Here is a 24,061-nt window from a genome sequence, read left to right on the forward strand (position 1 = left end):
CTTTGATGACAAGCAGTTTGTTATAAGAAGCGTTCTGAATAAAGTTGTATTGTAAAGGGGTAGAAAAAAAGACAGCTTAATCCTTAAGTTGAATTGCCACACCACCACAGTTACAACCTGCAGTAGGCACTGCTTACAGATGATTCCCTTAACTGAACAAGAAGAATGGAGGGCTCTAACCCTAACAAACAGACACTAAGACTGATCTCTTGATCTCTTAAATTCTGTACACTGGGATTGAGGAACTATTAAATAACAAGACAAGAATTCCAGTTCCCTAAAGGGCAGATCAGTCTAAATATTTGACTCAAGAGTCTATTTGGGAAGTTTTTAAAACAGAACTTTGTTGGATTCTTGAGTACACAAAACTTATTCTTGTTACAAGCTTTCATGCTCCTTTTCCCTTCACTCTCACGCTGTCTGAGGTTCTGTCCACCTCTCAGGGACCCTAACCTGTCCACAGGAAGCATCCAGTGTTAATGGCTTTGCAGCTTTCTATATGCGGATTGACATCAATGTGGTTTCTTTAGGGGATTTTATATTTAAACCTTACTTTGACATGGGGAGTGACAAAGGGGAAGAAATGTGTTTGGAACATTTGGGGCCCCGTGTTTACCTGAGTACATTTTAAGCTTTAGGTTTTTGCTGCTGTTCTTTTAGAGAAGAAAAGATTCCCCATTTTATTAATTACTTCTAAAAGATGTATTTATGTATTTGAAAGAGTATAGAGAGGGAGAAGAAGAGAGAAAGAAAGAGAAAGATCTTTCAGTTTCTAATTCATGCCCCAGGTGGCTGCAATGACCAGTCCTTGGTCAGACTGAAACCAAAAGATTTATCAAGCATCTCACGTGGATGGCAGGGCCCACACACTTGGACCATCTTACACTGCTTTTGCCTAGTCATCAGCAGGAAGCTGGATAGGAAGTGAAGCATCAGAACATGAATCAGTACTCATGTTGGATGCTGGTACTGCCGGAAACAGCTTTACCCACTTGGCAATAATGCCACCCCACCCATTTAATTCCAAAGGTGACAGTGTGTCTCATCTGTGCCCAGATGGATGTGTTTATTCACATGCTCTCCCCAGCTGAGGCATCATGAGTTGTATTTTTCTTTTTAAAAGATTTATTTGTTTGGAAGAGTGACAGAAAGAAGAGTTAGAGAGAGAGATACAGAAACATCTTCCCTACATTGGTTCACTCCCTAAATGGCCAGAGCTAGACCAGGCCAAAGTCAAGAGGCTAGAATTCCAAAGAAGGAACACAAAACCTGGAAAATGCAATGAACACAGCCATAAGCCACATACAGTGAAAGTGAAAATAAAAAACGGCAGTGGAGAAGAGTTTCTACCAATCTATATGAGTAGAATCGGGTGGCAGATTAGAAGGCTGAAGGGGAAAGATTAGGCCCTTCCTCATCTTTGTCACCCAGAGCCTCAATTCTTCCCACTAAAGCCCCAGGACATGCCAGAACATCTATGAAATGTTCTAAACAGAGCAACTCTGGGAGAGAGGAAGGTGTCCTTTCCCATTATAAGAGGGCACATATGCAGAGACCACAGGTATGCTAGCTTGCCATACTTTAAAATATAAATTAAAACCAATAGGTAATCTCCAACCATGTTTCATTAAATTGTTTTGATCTCCCTGCTCCTCAATCTTTTTTAAAAACAGTAAAAGAAAATCTTCAAGGACTAACTTCTCCTTAGGAGAAGCAAAGGTAGGCTACAAGAAAGAACATGAAAACCAATCCTAACTCAAGAATTAAGTTATGACAGCAATGCCCTGGACCATTCACAAAATATGTTGCATTATTCCTGCTGGCGAATGTGCTCCAGCATTTGCACATGTATGGAATTCATTCTGTGAGCTGCTCAGCTGAGTTCACCAAAGATACCATCAATTCCTTTCGAAACACGTGATCTCCAGTTTCTTGGCTTTCTTTACCCATTGATGAGAGATTGAGTCATCACTCAGTGTCACAAGCAGTGACTCAGAGTGAGAACAGAGCCTAAGGAGTCTTCACACGTGCAGGCTCTCAAAGCTGGCCAGAGGCCCAGGCCCCGTGACCTCAGGAGGATTTCTTGGTCAGAGTGGCACAACTCTTCCTTCCCCTGTGCTCAGCAGGAAGGCTGCAGACAGCTGAACAAGTCTTCTAGAGGCATCTGCATCTCGGTTTATCCTCACAAAGGTAACTCATGAGTTTTGCCATTTATTTCTTTTTTCATTAGCTCTGCCTGAATTTCTTTGGCTTTTCTGCACATTCATAGAAGGATTCAAATTGTCTTTCAAGCTGTGGTTAACTGTGACTATTATTATTTTTTAATGTAATATATTGGAAGTCAGGGATATTCAGAGTCCATCTCACCATAGGAATGGGCTGAGTGTTGTCTAGGAGCTCAGCTAGACCCCTTCAGGTGCCTCTCTGACTGTCCCTTTTCATCCACGAATCGTACTTAAATTTATATTTTGTTGTTATTCCCTCTGTCTCTTTTTGACACCATCTTTGAGGCTTATGATGACTGAGAAACAGAGAAGGAAGAGCCCAAAAAGCATAGGAATTTTAATGAATTTCTTAGTAGAGTAATTCCCAACAGTGTCCATTTGGTGCCTGCATCCTGTGATGATGGCAAATGATGCAGTGCTTTGCTGTTCCAGAGAGTGCTGTGACTCTGTCTCTATAACTTGATTTTTAACAGGCAGGGTCAATGTTTAAATAAAACACATGCAATGTAGGGTTGGCCAAATGACTCTGAGCTGTCTCACTGCGCCATCAGGCAAGGGTAGGGACCATGTTTTCTCCTAATATCCCTTGGCACATACTCAGTGCTCTGAGAGTCTCCTTGGCTGGATGCTACATACAATGAGAGTTGATGTTCCACCATCTTTGAGCTAAATTTTTTTCTTGTATTTAAAAAGGATGCCCAATTTTGGCAACAACTATCAATTTTAACTACAAGCACAAAAAAAAAAAAATCCTTCCCTCACACATTTCAATTGAGGGGACTACTTCTTAAGGAAGAGGATCTAAAAACTCTGACCTTTCTTTACTCCAAGACAACTGTGGTTTAAAGACAGCAAGGTCCAAACACACCTTCTGCTTCTATTTAGACAGACTCTACTTCTAAGCCTTCTCTGATACTGCAATACAGAATATACTCAAACAATTTCTTCCAATTGACAATTTATAGCTAGTAACTATATATAAAGCCATTGGAACTTTAACAGTTAAATTCTAATGTATCAAGATTGTCAAAAACTGTCTCAGCAAAATAGTAAACCTGAGATGAACTGGAGGTTATTCAGAATTACAAAGTTACAATGAATTCTAATATAAAAAAATTTTTAAAGATTTATTTTTATTGGAAAGTCAGATATACAGAGAGGAGGAAGGGAGAGAGAGGGACAGAGAGAGAGAGAGAGGAAGATCCTCCATCCACTGCTTCACTCCCCCAAGTGGCTGCAACGGCTGGAGCTGAGCTGACCCAAAGCCAGGAGCCAGGAGCTTTTTCCAGGTCTCCCACGCAGGTACAGGGTTCCAAGGCTTTGGGCTGTCCTTGACTGCCTTCCCAGGACACAAGCAGGGAGGAGACTGGAAACCGTCATCCATATGGAATTCTGGCATGTGCGAGGCAAGGATTTTAGTAGCTAGGCTACTGTGCTGAGCCCCAAAACTTTGGGGGGAAAGCAGAATCAAATTCTTTCATCTCATGAATTAAAGGTACCAAATGTTAAGTGCAGGGGTCCTCCCTGTGTGAGAGTAGACTGGAACTCCTCCTCATTGAGGCAAAGCTGCTCTGAGTCCAGGAGGCTCTCTCCACCATGTGCCTAGGAAAGCCACCAGCACAGCTGTCCGTGCTCTCCTTGACCTGCTGCCTGACCACCCAAAGCACACTCTGGCCAATAAAGGCTGCCCACCATACCTTCTCAGAAGAAATACAGGACATCAAGACACTGCAGTTGCCCAAGAGCTCCAACATTCATGATTTGTGATGCGAATATTCAAAACCATCTCTTCTGACTATTTTGTATTCTATGACACAATTTTTTAAATAATCAGGAGCAGGCCTTTGGCCTATTGGTTATGGCCCTGGGAGAAATGTGAAATTTAATTCATTCTGTTGAGTAACAAACATCAGCTCTGCTCTATCAGCATCACAACCATTATTGTCTTCACCATTAATTTAATGAGACCCTCAAAACAACATTTGCTGCTAAATGCAAAGCAACTCTTGGCTCCAATTTTTAAATTTGTTCAGATTTCCAGGTGCCCAATTGGAACATTTTTTCTGCAGCAACATCATTCTTTAGTCTTATTAACTATAATTTCTATTAATTAATACTATTATTAAAACCAAATGTTCATTTTTCTTAAAAATGCAAAAGAAATTTCTAAAAGGCCATGTGGATTAGAAAGAGAATTTTTATTTTACCTCATTGGAAAGGTAGGTACAGAATGGAATTCTGTGTAAGTTAACCAGGTTTATAATATTTAAACATAGAAGGCATATACATGTTTGCTGCCAGCATGAAGAAGGCATGGGTAAGCAAATCCCCGGAAGTCTCCTGAAAGCTGTGGCTATGTGTGCTCTGTTTAATGCTCTCTTTGTGTCAAGCCATGAAGTTGTTAACAAAAGGCCAATGACAGCAAACTGAAAGTAAATAAAATTCTAACAACTCCTATTAATGTGATTGACTAGTTGCAGAAAACCTTTCATTGAATTAAATGGAAATAAATTCAAGTGGCTGGGAGGAGCTATCTAGAACTCTACAGTTCTTGTACGATGTACACCTTACAATATGATATGGAAACACTGTTTTCTGTTCTAGTTTCAAAAAGATGCCACTTATTCATAAGGAGTGAAGCAATGTGTATACTAGATGTGAAGTGGAAAAGTCTTATTTTAACATTTTAACTAGGAAGATAAACACAGGAAGAGAGAGAGAGTTAAGAGAAGCAGGAAACAGAAGACAAAAGAACTGCAACCTAGAACAGTGTTTTCCTCTAGCCCTAGACAGGCAGTTTCTGTTTAAGCCCAGAAAGCGGCAATGAAGAGAAAATCATCAGTTCTCCCTTCTTGGTTCCTTTCGAATCTGTGTGGCATGGTAGAGAACTTTCATGCAGGTGTTTCCTTTCCTCCCATTGATTGAGAATGTGCTTATGTGTTTGCAGTTGTTCCTTCTTTTCAGTCTAGGAGTTCAGAGATTACTAAGTTTTCATCCTAGCCACTCTCCTTTTGTTAGATAGCTAATGCATTTCTGATTTTTTTTAAATGTACATATTTGGCAGGAAAAAGGTAAAAGCAAAGAATGACATTCCATGTTCTGGTTCACTCCCCAAATGCCTACAATAGTTGAGTCTGGGCCAGATCAAAGCCAGAAGTCGAAAACTCAATTGGGTCTCCTATATATAGGAACCAAAGCACTAGTGCATTAGCAGAAAGCTAGAAGCAGAGCATCTCAGTGGAGTCTTAATTACTGCACCAAGCACTCGCCTGCTGTAATGTTTTAATGTTAAATGGAGGTAAATATTACATGAATACTCAAAATCCTTTAAGCTTACCAAAGTCAGAAGTATGAATATTCTATTATTGTAGTTACTCTTAACCTTTTGCTTGAATGATTCAGAGGCCTCAAACACTGTTCCAGTTTTCAGCAGTAACCTGGAGGTAAAGAGGAGCCTTTTTCCCTTCATTGCTTCCTTCCTGCTCCAGCATTTCCTTAGCATCAGTTTAAAGTCTAATACTCAGGGGCCAGCGAGATGCTCAAGACGCTAATCCTCAGTCTGCAAGCACCAGCATCCCATAAGGGAGCTGCTTTGTAGTCCAGCTGCTTCATTTCCCATTCAACTATCTATGCTGGGAAAGCAACAGAGGATGGCCCAAGTCCTTGGGACCCTGCACCTGCATGGGAGACCCAGAAGCTCCTGGCTCCTGGATTCAGATTGGATCAGCTATGGCTGTCCTGGCCATTTGGGAAGTAAATCAGTGAAAGGAAGATCTTTATCTCTGCTCCTCTCTATAATTTGCCTTTCCTTTAAACAACAACAACAAAAAGAGCTGAATATTCCATGAGGCACAAATGAAGTGTTTGCAGGGATCATGAAGAGAATGGGAATACTGATGGCAGTGGCAGACCCAGTTGGCCTGGGAGTTTGTGTCAGAATCACTACCTCCATGTATCTTGAACTAATTAATCTGCATTCTAAATTTCTTTCTTTGTCTTTAAAATAAAGATTATTATAAGATTTAGATGAGATAATCTTTATAGATCCTAGCAGAGGACCTAGAACATGGCAAGCAGTTGGTAACAACCTGATGAACTAGGAATCCTGAGGACTGTGGATTTCCTAGCATATTCTGAATTCTGTAGGCTCAGATAGTCACTTACCTGAAAGACATCACAGAGGATACTGTAACAGCTCAAACTCAAAGCACTCAGTCAAAATGCAGACATTGCAAATGCCATGAAAGTTATTTTTATTATTTCTAAATTCAGAAATGATATCCTACATAAATTTTTTTGATTCACTGCCTTCTGTCCTTCTAAAGGGCAAAGGATATTTTTAAATCATAGATATTAATTCTTGTGGCTACGGGATATGAGTAATTTTTATACGTAACACAACTTTCATATTAAAGCCATAAAGAATTAAACGTTCATGAATGAAACACTATCAAGGAACAAATGACAATGCCTCCCACAAGAGTAATTTTGGGCCTTCAAGACAAGGAAGCTCTAGACCAAATTGATCTCAACTGCAGGTGACTTAATCCCCTTTGGGACATTTCCCCATGTCTGAAGACCTGTTTAGTTCTCAGAACCGGGGCAATGGTGCTCATGTCCTCTAGTGGGTAGAGGCTATGATTGCTGCTCTAGTGGGAAGAGCCTGAAAGTCAGGATCCACATGAAGAAAAAGAACCCAACAGAGGCAAAGTAGAGAAGCAAAATGTTACCATATGCATTCTGTGTGCAAACTTGCCAAGAGGAGCACAAGAAGCGGCACCCAGATGCTTTCATCAGCTTCTCAAGAGCTTGCAAGTGGTCAGAGAGGCAGAAAAGCTGGTCTGCCCGAGAGAAGGGGAGGCAGACCGGCTCATTAGATCCCTTCTAAAGGAGAGACAATTCAAAGATCCAAATGAACTCAGGCGATGTCTTTCAGCCTTTTGGGGGGGTCTGTTTTGAGTACTGCCCCCCAAAATTAAAAGAAAATAGGCCTGAGGTGGTGGTAGCCTACTGGCTAAAATCCTCGCCTTGCATGCACTGGGAACCCATATGGGTGCCAATTCATATCCAGGCTTCTCTACTTCCCATCCAGCTCCCTGCCTGTGGCCTTGGAAAGTAGCCAAGGATGGCCCAAAGCCTTGGGATCCCATCCATGTGGGAGACCCAGAGCAGGCTCCTCGCTCCTGGCTTCAGATTGGATCAGCTCTGGTCATTGCAACCACTTGGGGAGTGAACCAGAGGACAGAAGATCTTAGTCTATATATCTCCTTTTCTCTGTACATATGCCTTTCCAATAAAAATAAATAAATCTTTTAAAAAGTTAAACATCATCCATCCATGATGTGGCCAAGAGACTGGAGAGATATGGAATATCCTGCTGTGGGATAAGCAGCCTGATGAAGAGAAGGAAGTTAAAAGAAAAGGATGAAAACCATATTGCCGCATTCCAAGCTAAAGGAAAACCCAGTACAGCAAATCAAGGGGCTGTTGAGGCAGAGAAAAGTAAGGAAAGGGAAGGAAGAGGAGGAAGATGAAGAGGATGAGTGGAAAGACGAAGATGACAATGAATAAACTGATTTCAGTGCAGGTCTTTCCCCTTGTCTATAAAGCATTTAATCCCCCTTCCCATACACAACTCACTCCTTTTAAAGAAAAACTGAAATATAAAGCTGTGCAAGATTTTAACAAACACACGAATAAATCAGTCCTGACTACTGGTATTTGCAGTAGCCACTAATCTTGCCTGGTATGGTATGGGGGTTAGGGGTTGAGGATGGTAAATTGGTATGGAAATGTAAAGCAGGTTCTTGCTGATGCACAGCAGAAATTGGTTCTACATGGAGACAGTGTTTTTTTCCATCTTTAGTTATCTCTGATGCAATGTAAAAAATATATGTATTTGGTTAGCCAAATACCCCTCTGTGATTGTAAGGAAAAAAAAGTTGCAGTTGTTTTGTTGACATTCTAAAATGCTTCTGTGTAAGTACAATTTTTATTACAGAAATTGCTAGAGTACACAACACAGACTTCACACAAAGATTGTGTGGCCTGCAGAGCACAGTTTCTGAGGTTGCGAAGTCATGCACACATCTGCGCAGTCCACACAGCAGGGCCCCACAGAACGTCAGGAACTGATCCTCACATAAGGACAAAAAGGCCTCTCTCGTGTGACGAGGGTGAAGTCACTCTACTTTACCATATACTCTTTGAGGAAAATGCTATGTTTTATTTTACAGACAGGAACAAATAATTTGCCCAAGAGCTCTCTGCTGGTAGAGAACTGATATTGACTCTGTCAACCCGCATGTGAGTTTGGGATTCCTAACCACTGTCAACCTCCTTGAGTCATGAGATTTGGGACACCCCCAACCCTCATCCCAAGCCAATATTTGGTGAGATAAATCTGAAGACTTAGTGATAAGCAAACGACTCAAGTAGCTGCAGTTAGTGCCCTCATCTGAATTGTGAGGACAGGGAGCCACAGGCAAGTGACCTCAGCTGGCAGTGTGGTTTAGGTGGCCCTCTTGGGCACTGTTACTCATTTACTTCTGCCTGGTCAATGAACTAATTTGCCATGAATTTGCCTTCTTGTGTACGGTCATGTTCTCAGTGGCTTTAACTGGGAACTGTTGTTCAGAAGTGATACCCTGGCCAAAATACTGCCAGAAGAAAAAGATATGGGTTGGTCTGTGCTGACTGAGTCCAATGACCTAGAGGTATGTGAACCTTTTGGCCAACAATAGTTGGAATAAGGACAGGCTTTCCAAAATTTGAGGTCAGCACCTAGGATTCGAACTACAGGTTGGGACACCATGGTTTGAAACTCTGAAATGACCTTCAGCCCATAGATATACCTCCTGTGGACAATACATTTCATTGGGAGGTGATCTTTAAAACCAAAAATGTCATTCACTACAAGCACTAGTGTGATTTGCCGTTACTTGTACGACTGAGGGATGCGTTTAAGTTTCACTTACAGTTCAGAGAAAAGACAGAATCTTTGCCTTCTCCAAGGGGATTCTGAATTCTGTCCACAGACCCTCTCCAGGTATGGGGCCTCTCTGCCTGCTGACCTTTCATACACATCTATATCCACCTACCGGAATGCAAGCTCACTTTGAGCTTATAACTCACCTTCATACATCGGAAAGAACCTGCCTTCCTGTGGCTGCTTCCATCTGATCTTTAATTTGCTTTCCCCACCTCTGAAAACGTGTGCCGGTCATTGTACTAGAGGAGAGGGGCCATGAGAGTTGACAACACAGGAGCAACCACCACTGCAAACATCAAATGTTGCTTTTGGCCAAGTGGACTCTTGTGCTCACCTCTATGGGCAAGGTCATTGTGTTGTTGCTGCAAGCAAACAAAGATTCTAGTAACCAGTGCCTCCCTCATCCCCCAATGATCTTGGCAAATTTGTTTTCTTGAGCCTCTTTCATCTTATAAAAAATCAGATAAGCAGGGGCCTAGCACATTAGCCCAGGGGTTAATGTCCTTGCTTTGCATGTGCCAGAATCCCATATAGGCATCAATTCCTGTCCCAGCTGCTCACTTTCCATCCAGCTCCCTGATGGGGCCTGGGAAAGTAGTTGAGGATGGCCTAAAGCCTTGAGACACTGCATCCACATGGGAGACCCAAAAGAAGCTCCTGGCTTTGGATCGGCTGAGCTCTGGCCATTGCAGCTCTTGGGGAGTGAACCGGGGACTGAAGATCTTTCTTGTTTTATATCCTTCTGTGGATTTCCCTTTCCAATAAAAGTAAAATACATTTTAAAAAATGAAATAAGTAATACACCCTAACTCAAAAGCCTGTTGAGAAGATCAAATGAGACCTACACATAGAAGTTGCTTACTAACATAATCCAGTATTTTCTATGATTCTTCTTATGCTTGTCCTGGGCAGACCCAATGATAGCTATAGTTGGCTGCATCTAGTCCAGGGGTCATAGAATCTTACCAACACTGACCTTCTTGAAGTAATTTTCTTGGAGAGTGAGATTTCAATGAAGGCTACGAAATCCATTCAAAGAATACACTGGACATTTTGTTATTCAATAATTTTTGAGCTACCCCAGTCTTGAGTAAAACACCCTATATTTTGATATTTCCCTCTAAATGTTTGACAATTGGTAATTATTTTATCTCTTCTTTAGCTGCAGATCTTTTGGAAAGAAAAAGATGAAAGCAGAGCCCCAAATTCCCTTGAATAGTGAAGAAGATATATTACATTATGTCTTTTTTAAAAAGATTTATTTATTTTCATTGCAAAGTCAGATTTACAGAGAGAAGGAGAGACAGAAAAAAAATCCTGCATCAACTGGTTCACTCAGTGGACAGAGCTGAGGAGGTACAAAGCCAAGATCCAGGAGGTTCTTCCCAGTCTCCCACACAGGTACAGGGTCTCAAGGCTTTGGACCATCTTTTGCTGCTCTCCCAGGCCCCAAGCAGGAAACTGGAAGGAAAGTAGAGCAGCTAGAACAGAAACTGGTACCCATATGGGATTCTGGCATATGCAAGGCAAGGACTTTAGCCACTAGGCTTCTGTGCCAGGTCCAACACTATGTAAATAGTTTGTTCTTTATATAGCAGTAGCTTTAAACTATTTAATATTATATTCACATTTATATTCCTTCCCAGAAAAAATTTTCCATATGGTATTTAGAAAAAACATAACAAAATAGCAAGAGGCAAATGTGATTAGCACTATCAACTTTTTCTGCATTTGCTATTCACCTTACACATAATCAGAAATAAATGAACAATTTCTAGAAATGGTTCAGATTTAAAACTAAAAATAATCTTCAGAAAACTAAGTCCAAAGTTTATGAAGTTGGTTGGTCTTATAGTTCATGTTTGAACATGGTATCCATGAACAGCTACAATTCCATAAACATCTATAGCAAAACCTTAATTAGGCTCTATATGTTGTCCTCTTTGAGGAATTAAAGTCCCCTGTTGGTTTAAAGGGTGCCTCTAAGAGTAAAGACACTGTGTGGATGCAGAAGAAACTTTCTGAGTCCTGAGGGAAGGAGATAAAAATCTTCCCCTGTGCCTGCCCCGCTGCCCTGTTTGTTCCCTTTAGCCTCTGTACTCCCCAGACTCACAAAACCAGGACAGACTCTGCCTGGGCCAGACCTGAGAGTAGGGTAACCCCCCCCCCCAATTCTTGCTCACTTCCTCCTTCTGAAGAACTTGCTTTCCCTTAGTCACCAGTGCCCTATGGCAGGAGGGAAGTAGGCTGAGGTGAACTGTAGCTTCTGAGGAAAAGTGAAAGGAAGCGGTCTTCCTGTTTCATTTAGGGCCTAGACCGTCTACAGGCCCTAAAACAGCACCTGTGTTCCAGCGGGTTCTACTGTATCCTGAGTCAAAATGTCGGGTTTACACTATGAATTTGCTTTAGTTTCCTCTCTCTGCAACTGATTTTCTCACAGGGGGCTGATGCCTACGGAGGATGCAATTTGAAGATTTGGGATTCTGATATTGTATATTGGCCAGCATTTCTATTTGCTTTGCTTTGTTCTCACCCTTCCTAAGTGAACTCACTGCTAGCCTCCCTCTTTGATGCTCTGCAATGAGTTCTTTGTGTTTTTTTAATAATTTATTATTTTTTTAAAATAATGATTACATAGTTGAGCAGGGTGGGACGGATCAAGGTTTAGGGAAAACTGGGTGAATTCATTGCTTCCAAATTCACTATTTCTTCTTGTTGTTCCTGGGGCAAGGGGAGAGACAAAGGGGAAAACCACTCCTGACTTTCTGTACACCCCAGGACCCAGGGATGAGGAACCACAACCTCATATGAACCCAGAGTCTCAACGTGTACATATTCCTAGGGTTCTGTCCAGGTTTGGATAGTTCTGAAATGCTGCCGATCCAAGGATGATATCGCCCTCCCAATGTTGATAGGCTCCATTCATCCAAATTATTTGCTGTCATCGTTTGTTTGGGGTTGTTGTCCAGTTAGTTCTGTTCTTCTGCTACAGCACTAAATGTACAACAGGGCCAGTGTCCACTGCTCCACCTTTTTCATTAAGTAGGGCATGTTCTTGTTGGAGAGTCCAAGAAGCTGGGCCAGGTATTCCAAGCATCACCAGATCCTCCACCCCTGGGGCTCCAAACCTAACACCCCCTATTATGTGGGCCCTGGGACCCAGACCAGCAGACCCAAGCCCTGCTAGATTCCCCACCCGGGGCTCACAGAACCAACATCCACCTAAAAGGTGGGTGCCAGGATCTGGGCCAAGTGACCCACACACTACCCATTCCCCTGTCCCCGGGGCTCAGGAACCCATCCCCCACCACAGACTTGGGCCTCATTACTTGAGCCAATCTATCCTACCCCTGTCAGATCCCCTGTCCCTGGGATTCACGGACCTAGCTCCCACTGCAATGAGTTCTAATGATATGAAAGTTGGATTGAGGTCAATATTATTTTATTTAAAATAAGAAAATGGAAATCAAAGTGGAAACATGTTCTTAGTGATAGCAACAAAATGCTTTTCTCTTCATGAAGGTCTGAATATAACTGGAAATTTCATACAGCAATAAAAGTTAAGTCACACTTCCTAATAGATTTTAAAGCTAGCCTATTCTTGAATGTCACGAAATAACTTAAGTGAAATTTAACTGTGAGAGTGAGTCTCTTTAACATGGAAGAATTCAAGTATGAAGTTAATGTCATCACCCCACCTAAGTCCTATTGTCCCCAGCAACCCAACAGTTTGTGTCCGCTTTGCGGGTTCCCCTTTCTTCAGTTTAATTTCTCTGGATACCATCTGGTTAGTTCTCATAGCGCTTTAGAAGAGCGGTTTATTATTTAAATGACCATCTTCTCAAAAAACCAAATAAGAGTCACTTTTTTAACCATTCAAATGTGTTATCTCATTTTCATCAATCCTGCCCTGTAACAACTTAATGGTTCTAATTTGAATTTTCTCTTTCCTTTTGAATAATAGACTCTATCATCTTTATGTTGTAGGACAAAGGAGCACCACCATCACACACAGGGGAAAAATGTTCATTTGGGTATTAGCCCTGCTGATCCTCTGTTATTTTCTGTGGAATCATAAAGAACAAAAGATCACAGATATCACAAATAAGTATGTTTTCATCACCGGGTGTGATTCTGGCTTTGGAAACTTGGCAGCCAGAACTTTTGATAAAAAGGGATTTCGTGTAATTGCTGCTTGTCTGACTGAATCAGCATCAACAGCTTTAAAGGCAGAAGTGTCAGAGAGACTTCACACTGTGGTTCTGGATGTAACTGACCCAGAGAATGTCAAAAGGACTGCCCAGTGGGTGAAGGACCTAGTTGGGGAGAAAGGTAAGAAGCTGACTGTAGGGGCTGGGAGCTTAAGGGGAAGAAATGAAGGCAAAGTAAAACACATTCAACATGAAATGCCTTTCAAGAAAACATGTCTTAAATACCTGCTGTGTATTCACTAATGTTAGGATAGCTTCTAGAGGTTTCCAACTCACAGGCTGTCTGTGCACACTGGAGGCCCAGCCCACATAATGCCCACAACCTCCTGATCCAATGGGTCTATTGACTTCTCAGGATTTCTTCTAGCAAAGAGTATTCCTTCCACACATACAGCAAAGAAACTTGCTGTTAATCCATAGGAGGCTATGAAAGTAATTAGAAAACAACATCTGGATACCTGGGACTCATTTTTCACTACGAAGCAACACCAGAGCTTGTCCATTTTCAATGGGTAAAGTGGAAAAGGACTCAAGAACTTTGATCTAAGCAACAGAAGTCATGGTAGGGAAGTGACTCTCGTCACTCAGATCACTTCATTGCTGGATTGGAAGATCTTTAGTGACTCTTGACTCTGGATGAAAGATATTTCATGGATAAATATAATGGGGTTCACAAAAGAAAAAACGTGATTTTTCTCTACTAGATCTTCATTATGTGTTCAAAACTGTGAGGTTCAAGTGGAAGGGGGATTTTTTTAAATATTTACTTTACTTAGAGACAGATGTGGACAGAGGTCTTCCACGTGCCAGGTCACACTCCAAAGGGCTGAAGTGACCAAGATTTGGTCATACTGAAACCAGATCAGTCTGGGTCTCCCACACGGGTGGCCAGGACTTAAATACTTGAGGATCTCTCAGTGCCTGCTTAGGGACATTAGTGAGGAACTGGATCAGAAGCAGAGCAGCTGGTACTCAAACTATATTGCTCCACTGCTGGGAGCAGGCACTACAAGCAACAACTTACCCCGTTGCACCCATAATGCTGGCCCCTCCAGGCAGTGTTTTGATAAGGTTCTAGATGACTATAAGCATGCACATTTCAAACATCTTTTACGGTAGTAAATGTTTGCCATCATAAAACAAACCAAGTGAATGACTAATATTTTTTGCCAGAAACAAGTATGAAATAGATTGATACCATTCTTTTTCTCATATTCATTGAAAATGTTCTGTAACTTTGCCATCTAACAAGGTAGAAAAATTGTATCAAATTGCTCTACATTTAAAATTAAAAAGCAGAAATGTTCACTCACAGAGAATTAGTATTTGACAGTCTGAACCAGGACTGAGCAGAGTAACAGTGAGAATACTTTGCAGTAACAGAACTTCAGCAAGTTCAGCTTAGCTTGCCACTCTGTGCTGTCACTTCTCCAAACTGCAAGTTTTCAAAGCAATAAAATGACCTAAAGGAAGAAAGGGCATCGCTGTGAGGAACAGGAGTATATTTCCCTGAATGATGCTCTATCAGTGCTGTCTTCTACTATACTTCCTTTCTTTCCATTGCAGGTCTCTGGGGTCTCATCAACAATGCTGGTATCCTTGGAAGTTTGGCTCCCACAGACTGGCTGACAGTGGAGGACTACAGGGAACCTATTGAAGTGAACCTGTTTGGACTCATCAATGTGACACTCAATATGCTTCCCTTAGTGAAAAAAGCTCAAGGGAGGATTATCAATGTCTCCAGTGTTGGGGGTCGGGTTGCAATCTTTAGTGGAGGCTATGGTCCCTCCAAATATGCAGTGGAAGCCTTCAACGACAATTTAAGGTAAAGTAACAACTGGCTTATTAGAAATAACAACTGCTAACAATGTATTGAATGCTTAGAATGTATATGATGTTTCACTTAGTACTTCAAATTATTCCCAATTTATAAATACCACTGAAAATAAAAAATAGGTGACTATCCCAATTTCACCTATCTGATAAGTGTTAGAATTAATATTTGAACCCAAATATATTGAATTCACATACTTTTGCATTATTGCGTGATACTGATAGTGGTATTAACTTCATATTCAATAGATCAGTTTGTCCATAGAGAATCAAATAGAGAACCAGAAATCTGGGCAGGTCACAAAAGTTCTGTCTTACTTAAAACTCTAGTACAAAACTGAAACAGCTGTTCTATGTCTTCTGTCCAGGTTTCATAGCTTGTTTCAAGGGGAGAAAGAAAAAAAGTTTACTCCATCTCACCTGAAACCAGAATCTATCCCTGTCAATTCAAACCTCTTGAACTATAAGTTCAGTCAAGGATCCACCAGGAAGTGGTAGCATCTTTTGAAATTGGATAAAGGAAATAAAATTTACTTAAAGAACCGTTTACAAGTGTGAGAGGTATATAGGGAAACTCCCAGGTATATTTAGTATTTAAGGACAAATGATAGCAGGCACATTAACATTCATAAAATTGAGGGCCCAAGATATAGGGAAGTTTCTAGAACCTGGAACGTAGAGAACAGTCACCTTCATTCAAGAGATGAAATAGGCAGTGCTGATATCATAGATACCTCAACTTTCTCCCCTTTCTATCTGACCAAGCAGTTAATACAATTCAGTCTCTTAGGATATGATGCAGACTTAAGGGACAGGAAAAACAAAGGAGAGCTATTCAACTGAATGATGCTGTGGAAGACAAGAGAGGGCAAAATTAGACACTGTATTTCTTTCAACTAATCCATTTATTTATTCAACTAGTATTTGTTGAAGGGTTTATGTTGTTGAACATGGATCTAGGAATAACTCTTTTGGGTAAATATTAAAATATTCCACTGAGGTTAATAAAGATAGGGCAACTCTATTTTGCTATTTAGCAGGTTTCCAAGTTTGTTTCTCCTTGGAAATAAAATAATATCAGAACAACATTTCTAAAACATTAATGTACATTTGAATTACATGTTATTTTCACAGCAGGGTGAGTAGTTACGTCTTCCTTAACACTCTCTTCCCATGGCTACTTCCAAGATCCAATAAAAATAAATAATAAATCTTTATTTAAAAATCTGACAATGAGGAATTCCTTTTGGAAAAGGAAACTAAATTTAGAAACTGATTGCCGATGTATTGGTTTCCAAAACATGGGTTTACTTTAAAGGAAGTGGAACCTTGTTTCTTCTAGAACCTGATAGCAAATGAGTAGGCTTTTGGTTTTCTGCAGCAATGTGATAAAACAAACAAACAAAAAACCTCACTCAAGGAACATGTTAATCAGATTAAGAATAATCACATTGGGTCCTTTGGCGTAGCCTCAGTCTTGCGGCAGTGTCTGCACATTCCAAGGATAGGGGTGAGCTTGCCCATCCAGGCAAGTCATTCGACATTTCACCATAAAGAACTTCAAGTACTGAAATCCATCTTTAATCAGAACGCTTGTCAATTCAGGAAAGAGAGGATCGTTTAGAATAGGGGCTGAGCCCACCCAAATCGCTTTCCTGTTCTGCCATTAAGCAACCCTCAATTCACCACAAGGCACTCAATTCTGATTCCATGAAAAGACTCATAAGAAGAAAATCATCTAAATAGCAAATGTCTTCCAAATATTAGGTCCAAATTGATCCCTGTCGGTGAACACACTAAAATAAGCGTGGATTCAACATTTCCCATGGGTTCTCTTCACAGACGGGACATGAAGGCTTTTGGTGTGCATGTCTCATGCATCGAACCAGGAATGTTCAAAACAGAAATATCTAATGCCTCAAAGGTAACTGAAAAACAACTCGCCATTTGGGAGCGTCTCTCTCCTGACATCAAACAGCAGTATGGAAACAGCTACATCGAAAGACGTGAGTTTCTCAGTACAAGCAACGTCCTCTTAAGTTTTTACCCTAAGTAGAATGCAGGCAACTCAAATGTAAATAAAACCTCAAAGTTTTTAGGAGGAGATACCAGTAGGATCTTAAAGATCTTCTCTGCATGTTTATAAGCAGTTAGTAAGAGCCAATTCCTGTATATGCACAGTATAAATTATATCATTGACTCCTCAGGAGAATTGGTGAATGAACAGAGACATAAGAAGGTGAAATACTCCACCAAGGTTATATAACTCCTCCTCGTTATGCCGGGACGTGTGCTGTAGCAGGCTGATTCTGGAATTTGGTTTCTACACATTCCTCCTCTTTTTGTTAATCATCAAACACTCGCTCATCATTGTTCAAGGATTCACACAGTTTACAAAAGATAGAGCAAGCTCAGGCTTTGGTTCTTACTAGCTCACAATGTAACTGACAATGAGAAAATACTCAATTGAGACCATAAGGTAGACTATATAGCATCCAAGAAACTGATCCTTCCTAATTGTACTTTATCAGTCCCAGAGTGGTGCTAAATTATGTGTCTCCTAATTGCCCAAGGAATTGAGACCAGGACAAGAAAAATGCTGTGTAAGAAGCTTTAATGAATCAGGTCAGGTTTGAACAAGGCCTAAAGGATAGGAAGGAATTAAGGTGGAGATGTTTTAGAACAGAAACATGGAGGAGGAGGATGGAGGGATAAAAATAAGCCAAAGTGTTGAGTCAGGAGTGGAGGGATAACAATAGAGATTAGACAGTGAAGACTGACATGCGCTGGACATTTGCTAGGTTCTTGTCACAATTCTAAATGCTTTAGTGAGCTCTCATTTTGAATCCCTTAAAGAGATGCAGCCTTTTAACACAGTGGTTAAGACATCACTTGAGGCACGCACATCGCAAGTCAGAGGGTCTAGATTCAAGTTCCAACTCTGCTCCCAGTTCCACCTTCCTGCTAATATACACCCTTGGCAGCAGCAGGTGGTGGTTCAAGCATGTGGCTCCCTGGTACCCACAAGGGAGAATGGGCACAGACTATGGCTCCCAGTTGGGAGTTAGCCTGACCCTAGCTGTTGTGGACATTTTGGGAATGAGCCAGGGGACGGGAGTACACTCTGTCTTCATGTTTCTGTCTCTTTCTGTGCCTTTCAAACAAAGAAAAAGAAAATTAGGGGGAAAAAAAAACTTTACCAAGAGACAGACTTCTATCACCTGCATTTTTCAAAAGCAGATTCATAAAAGTAGTAATTTGCCCAAAATTACAGACAGTAAGTGTAAAGAGCTAGACTTGCAGCCAGCCAAGCCTACTGCTATTCTTTCCTGGCCACTAAAATATAAACAAAGCATTGAAGATTTGGCCAGGCATCTTCATTCTGGACTCTAATCCCTCTCAAGCTGCCTGATCCTATTAAGGTTGCTTGGTAGCTCTTCAATGCTTAGTGAACTTCCACTTGACATTGAACAATGTGCCACCTCAGGGTACGTCACTCCATCCCTCTGAATTGTGAAAGTCTTTATCAGTGGAAATGCCAAGACAGACTATGGCAAGGCTGAAAGGCTGGAGTTCTCAAGGTAGAACCAAGAAACAAGCCAGAACCACATGGCAAGGTTTTAAATAACTGTCTTCCCGAACCATCATTACCCATCACATGTGCACACACACATATCCACTCACAGATGCATACTCACTATATGTAAATACATAAAATCATATATGTGTATGTATACATATCAAATTATTTTTTACTTACTCCCTGGCTCAGGTAGCCTGCTTCACAAATAACACGTTTTGGGTTCAATTTTATGGATTGTTCTTTTTGAGACACATATTTTTTAAGTTCTAGTTGACATACAGTAATTGTGCATGTTTATGGGGCCTGGTATGATGTTTTAATACATGTAATAATTTGAGCAGGGCATCTGTTATTTTAGATATTCATCATTTTTATGTGTTGAAACATTTAACATGCTAATTGTTTTGTGGGTTTTCTTTTGGATTTATTTTATTTCTTTGAAAGGTAGAATTAAAGAGAGATGGAGAGATAGAGAAAGGGAGAAAGATTTTCCATCTGCTGGCTCACTCCCCAAATGGCCACAAAGGCTAGGGCTGGGCCAAAGCAGGACCCATGATCTTCTGGGTCTTAGGAGTGAGTGCAGGGACCTGAAGTCTTTGACCATCTTTAACCACTTTCCCTGGAATATTAGTAGGGAGTAGGATCGAAAGTGGAGCAGGCAGGACTCGAACCAATACCCATTGGGAATGCCGATGTTGTAGGTGGTAGCTTTCCCCCCTACACCATAATGCTGTCTCTCAATTGTTAAACCTAGTTACATTATAATGCAATAAAACACTGCGAGTTACTCCTCCTACACTGAATGTTCTTACTATGATTCTTTCAAGTCAGAACTTGGAGATCAGCCAGATCCATAGTCCCAAAGTAAATTATTAAGATCACCTGTTTTCATTTCCCAGGCTGGAGTAGTAGGAATTAGAACAGCCACTGAGACTTACTAGATCATTTGAATAATTTGTGCTTAGTGTGGCCTATTTTTGAAAGGAAAATCTAAAATTACACATTTTTTCCTTGAAAAGATGTAATGATGTAACTCAGGGATGTTTTATGGGTCTACTTTGAATTTTCCTTAATATCTATCTATTTATTTATTTGAAATGCAGAGTGATAGAGAGGAAGAGACAGAGAGAAATAAAGAACTTGTAGTACTGAATCAGTTCCTGAAAATTTAGACAACAGCTGTGTCTGGGCCAGGCCGAAGCCAGGAGCCAGGACCTCCACCTGGGTTTCCTACAGAGATTCCTGGAGTCCAAGGACTCAGGCCAGCTTTGGTTACCTTCTGGGGTGCATTTAGCAGGACCTTAGATACAAAACACAATATCCAATGTCAGAAGTAGTGGCTTAACCCACTATGCCATAATTCTGAGCCCTCCTATGAATTCTTTGAGAAATCACCATACTATTTTCCACAGCAGCTACTTGAATTGACATTCCTACCAACAGTAGCAGTGTAGCCTGTCCTCCACTCCCTCATCAGGACTGCTACCTTCTGCCTTGACAGTCACTGTAACAAACGTGAGGTGATACTGTGATTTTACTTCCTTAATGATGAGTGATATTGAACATTTTATGTCTGTCCATCTTTCAGTCAGATGATCTCTCTTGAGTTGAATTTCTTATATATTTTAGATAGTAACCCCTCAATGTATGTATGATTTACAAATATTTTCTGCCATTCCTTAGGTTGTCTCCTCAGAGCCTTAACTGTCTCCTTTGCATTTTAGTTTGAGACAATTCCATTTGTCTGTTTGTCCTTTTGTTGCCCTGCATTTGGGGTCATATTTAAAATCACGTCTCAGACCCATGTCAACTAGTTTTTCCTCTTATGCTTTCTTCTAGCTGTGTTATAGTTTCAGATATTTTATTTAAGCCACTAATTCGTTACAAATTAATTTTCTTTGTGGTGTGAGTCAAGGGCCCTATTTCATTCTCCTGTTTATAGACATCCAGTTTCTCAACACCATTTTTGAAGGACTGGGGTTTCAAACCATTACCAGTCACTTCTAAAATACCCACCCTCCAAAGTTTTCTCAGCTCCTAACTCAAACATTCCATTTGTCTGTAAACTGGAGTGCACAGCTTCTTGAATTAAGGCATTTGGGGCTGTTTTCTGTGTGGATTTAGTGAGGAATGTGGTATGTGAGAGCATTTTTGCATCTACACAGGCACGCATACACATGCACTAATGCATGTATACACCCACATTCCTACATGCCCAGTGCTTATAGTCTCCCTAAAACAGATTAGGAATCAAGCTTATAACTTGTTAGACTTGGGGCCCTTATGCACTTGATGAGATATGATTTCCTCATTACTTTAAAGCAGTGATTCTCCAAGTTCAGTGTCTGAGTCTGCAGCATCAACTCTCTTGGAAACCCATTAAAACGGGAGCATTTGGGCTCTACTCCACTCTATTGGGTCAAAAACTCTGGAGATGGAACCCAGAATCACTCTGTAAGATTCTGCTTCCCACGCAAGACTGACAGCCACTGGTCTGAAGAAAGCACTGATGGATGCTTTTCTGTGGAATAGAAAGGCCCTCTCGGTGCACCTCGATTATAATGGCAAAGGCAAAATAAATTCCCTCACAGGCATTCTCCCCTTTGCACACTAGCCTCCCACTTCATCCTTTCCCTGGCTTTGAATACTATATGTGTTTCTGTCTCTTCTTACAGGTAGAACCAAACTGAAATTCAATTCAGCATTTTCAAACACGAATCTCTTCTTGGTGATACAGTGCATGGAGCACGCGTTGACAAGTCTCTTCCCTAAGACTCGCTATGCTGCTGGAAAAGATGCCAAGATTTTCTGGATCCCTCTGTCGTACATGCCAGCAGCTTTGCAAGACTTTCTAGTGCTGAAACACTCTGTGGAACTGGATAATCCCAAAGCAGTGTGAATAACCTGACCACAAACGCCTGCCCCGGGCTATGAGAGTCACTGATTGCAAGGGCACATCTCCTTTTTAATCACATTGGTGGCCTAACCTAACCCTGATTCACATGTTTATTTTGTTGAAAGAAGGTGCCCTACCAGCAATGGTGATACCCAGCGTCCCTTCTTTAGCTTTCATTGAGAAGGACAAGGAGACTGCATCACACCACCAAGTCCTACCCAACACCAAGGGTGTCACTACCTGGTATAATGCCAAGGCAATTCAAATATTTCCCCACCCAAAATCATTTGCATCACCACTTCCTTACAGAGTACCTCCTAAACACTTAATTTTGTCTCATCAAAATATTAAAAGACAGGTAACATACTTTTCTTGTTTTTTTTTTTTCCCATCCACTGGCTTACTCATCAAAATCTTGTAATGGCTAGGGCTGGGCCAAGGTGGGAGCTGGAAATTAAGAATGTATTTCAAGAGCTTCTTCTAGGACTGTCAGGTAGGTGCAAGGTCCCAAGGCTTTGGACTGTCCTCTACTGCTTACTCAGGTCCCAAACATGGAGCTGGATGGGAAGTGGAGCAGCCAGGATAAACCAGCACCCACCCATATGGGACCCCAGCAGATGTAAGGTGAGAACTTCAGCAACTAGGCTATCATGGTGGGCCCGGACTTTGGATTCTTAATCATTAGGCAAAATGTAAACTCCCAAACAAAAGAGAAATTCTGACCCATGCTACAGGGACAATTCTTGATAGCATTATTATAAGCCAATGGGGCTAGACACAAAGTGACAACATTCAGATTCCACTTGTATGAGGTGTCTAGATAGACAAATTCCTGGAGAAAGAAGGTTGATTGGTGGTTACTAGGGTCTTAGTGGAGAAGGTGATTGGGAATTGCAGACTAGTGGGGTATAGGCAGCTTGACAAGAGGAAGTAATTTTAGAGATGAACACAGCGATGGCCATATGAGAGTGAGTGCACCAAGTGTCACTAAGTTGCACACTGAAAACTTCAAAAGGCAAAGCTTATGTGTATTTTCCAATAATAAAAAGGACTATACACTGACACATGCCACAATGTAAATAAACCCTGAAAACCATACAAGGTGAAAGAAATCAGTCACATAAGGTCACACGTTCTATTATTGCATTTATACCTAATGTCCAGAACAGGCAAAACTACAGGAAAAAAAAACATATATGGTAGCAGTTAACAGAGCCTGGAGAAAGAAAGAAACTAGGAAGCAAGTAGCATGTGTGTCTAAGCAGATTTGATGAATTCTCTGAAGGACTAAAAATCTGGCCTGGTAAATCTTGTTGAGCATAGGAAAAGAAAGGATAATGAGCGTGATTCGGCACTGGTAGACTCTAAAGGCAGCAAGAAAACACTAGATGGAACCACAAGTGTCAGGGAACGAAAGGGCAGGAAAAGGAGGAAGAGGATCTCAAAGAAAGAATGTAGGTCTACACAGCTGGAACAAATCCCAAAGACTCCAAGGCCTGTTTTCCAGTCCTATATGGAATTATGCAGGATGAATGTCCTATTACAAGTCACTGCGAATATTGATGCATATAGTTTTCTGGTATAAAGAGGATAATAATAAACATCATTCCAAAAGCAGGAAAAGGTGGAGAATCTGTGTTTATTCTGGTGATCATAATAATAAAAAGACCGAGATGTGCAACTGATAGCTGAGTTTAGAAATGCTGCCTCTTACATGTTTCAGAAGACTCGTGACGATGGCTAAATTATCAGGCTCTCGGTAGCCTATACATTCAGTGAAATAAGGTCTGTGTCTTGCTCATATTCATGATTCTGAATTGAACTAACTCTGAGTTTCATTCCATCCAAAAGAGACAGTTTCTTACACAGGTCTTCCCCAGATTCCAACACTCACACAGGTTTGTGACTGTGCATGTGAGTAAGCCTGGTTAGCAGATTCAAACACTTTTTTTGCAGGATAAAAGAGCACAAGAAAAATGAGCTAAAATGGACGCTTACCGTGAAGAAAATGCTTGACAGTCACTGCTTAAAGTCATGTCCTCTTAAAACTAAAAAGAATTCTGTTCATTTTCATTCACCTTGCTGGGAACTTCTGTGTAAGAAGGAATTCCCTCCTTTCAAGTTCATAACATATTGATAACTGAAAAGTCAGATTACCAATGGCATGAAGCCACCCAGAAATATGGTTCATAATATTCAGGGAACGTATGTTCATCCTTTTTTTGGTCAAATTTTTCAAAACACAGCAGAATGAGAGAGAAGAATTCTCACCATGGTTAGGTAAACTATTGGCCTTTCCTATAGGTAAAGTCATCTCATCTC

At 41.0% G+C, this 24,061-nt stretch overlaps 1 protein-coding gene across 1 annotated transcript; it reads left to right on the forward strand.

Annotated features, from left to right (window-relative positions):
• The first annotated feature begins 2,066 nt into the window (after nt 1-2,066).
• On the forward strand, nt 2,067-22,101 carry DHRS9 (dehydrogenase/reductase 9). Its single transcript, XM_040971678.1, has 5 exons — nt 2,067-2,190; nt 13,204-13,548; nt 14,994-15,252; nt 17,103-17,266; nt 21,519-22,101. The coding sequence occupies exons 2-5, from the start codon at nt 13,239-13,241 to the stop codon at nt 21,740-21,742; spliced, it is 957 nt and encodes a 318-aa protein (XP_040827612.1). The 5' UTR covers nt 2,067-2,190; nt 13,204-13,238; the 3' UTR covers nt 21,743-22,101.
• Nucleotides 22,102-24,061: the final 1,960 nt, after the last annotated feature.

The sequence above is a fragment of the Ochotona curzoniae genome, unplaced genomic scaffold, assembly GCF_017591425.1.
Source record: "Ochotona curzoniae isolate NIBS_2020 unplaced genomic scaffold, NIBS_Ocur_1.0 contig_2210, whole genome shotgun sequence".
NCBI classification, from domain to species: Eukaryota; Metazoa; Chordata; class Mammalia; order Lagomorpha; family Ochotonidae; genus Ochotona; species Ochotona curzoniae.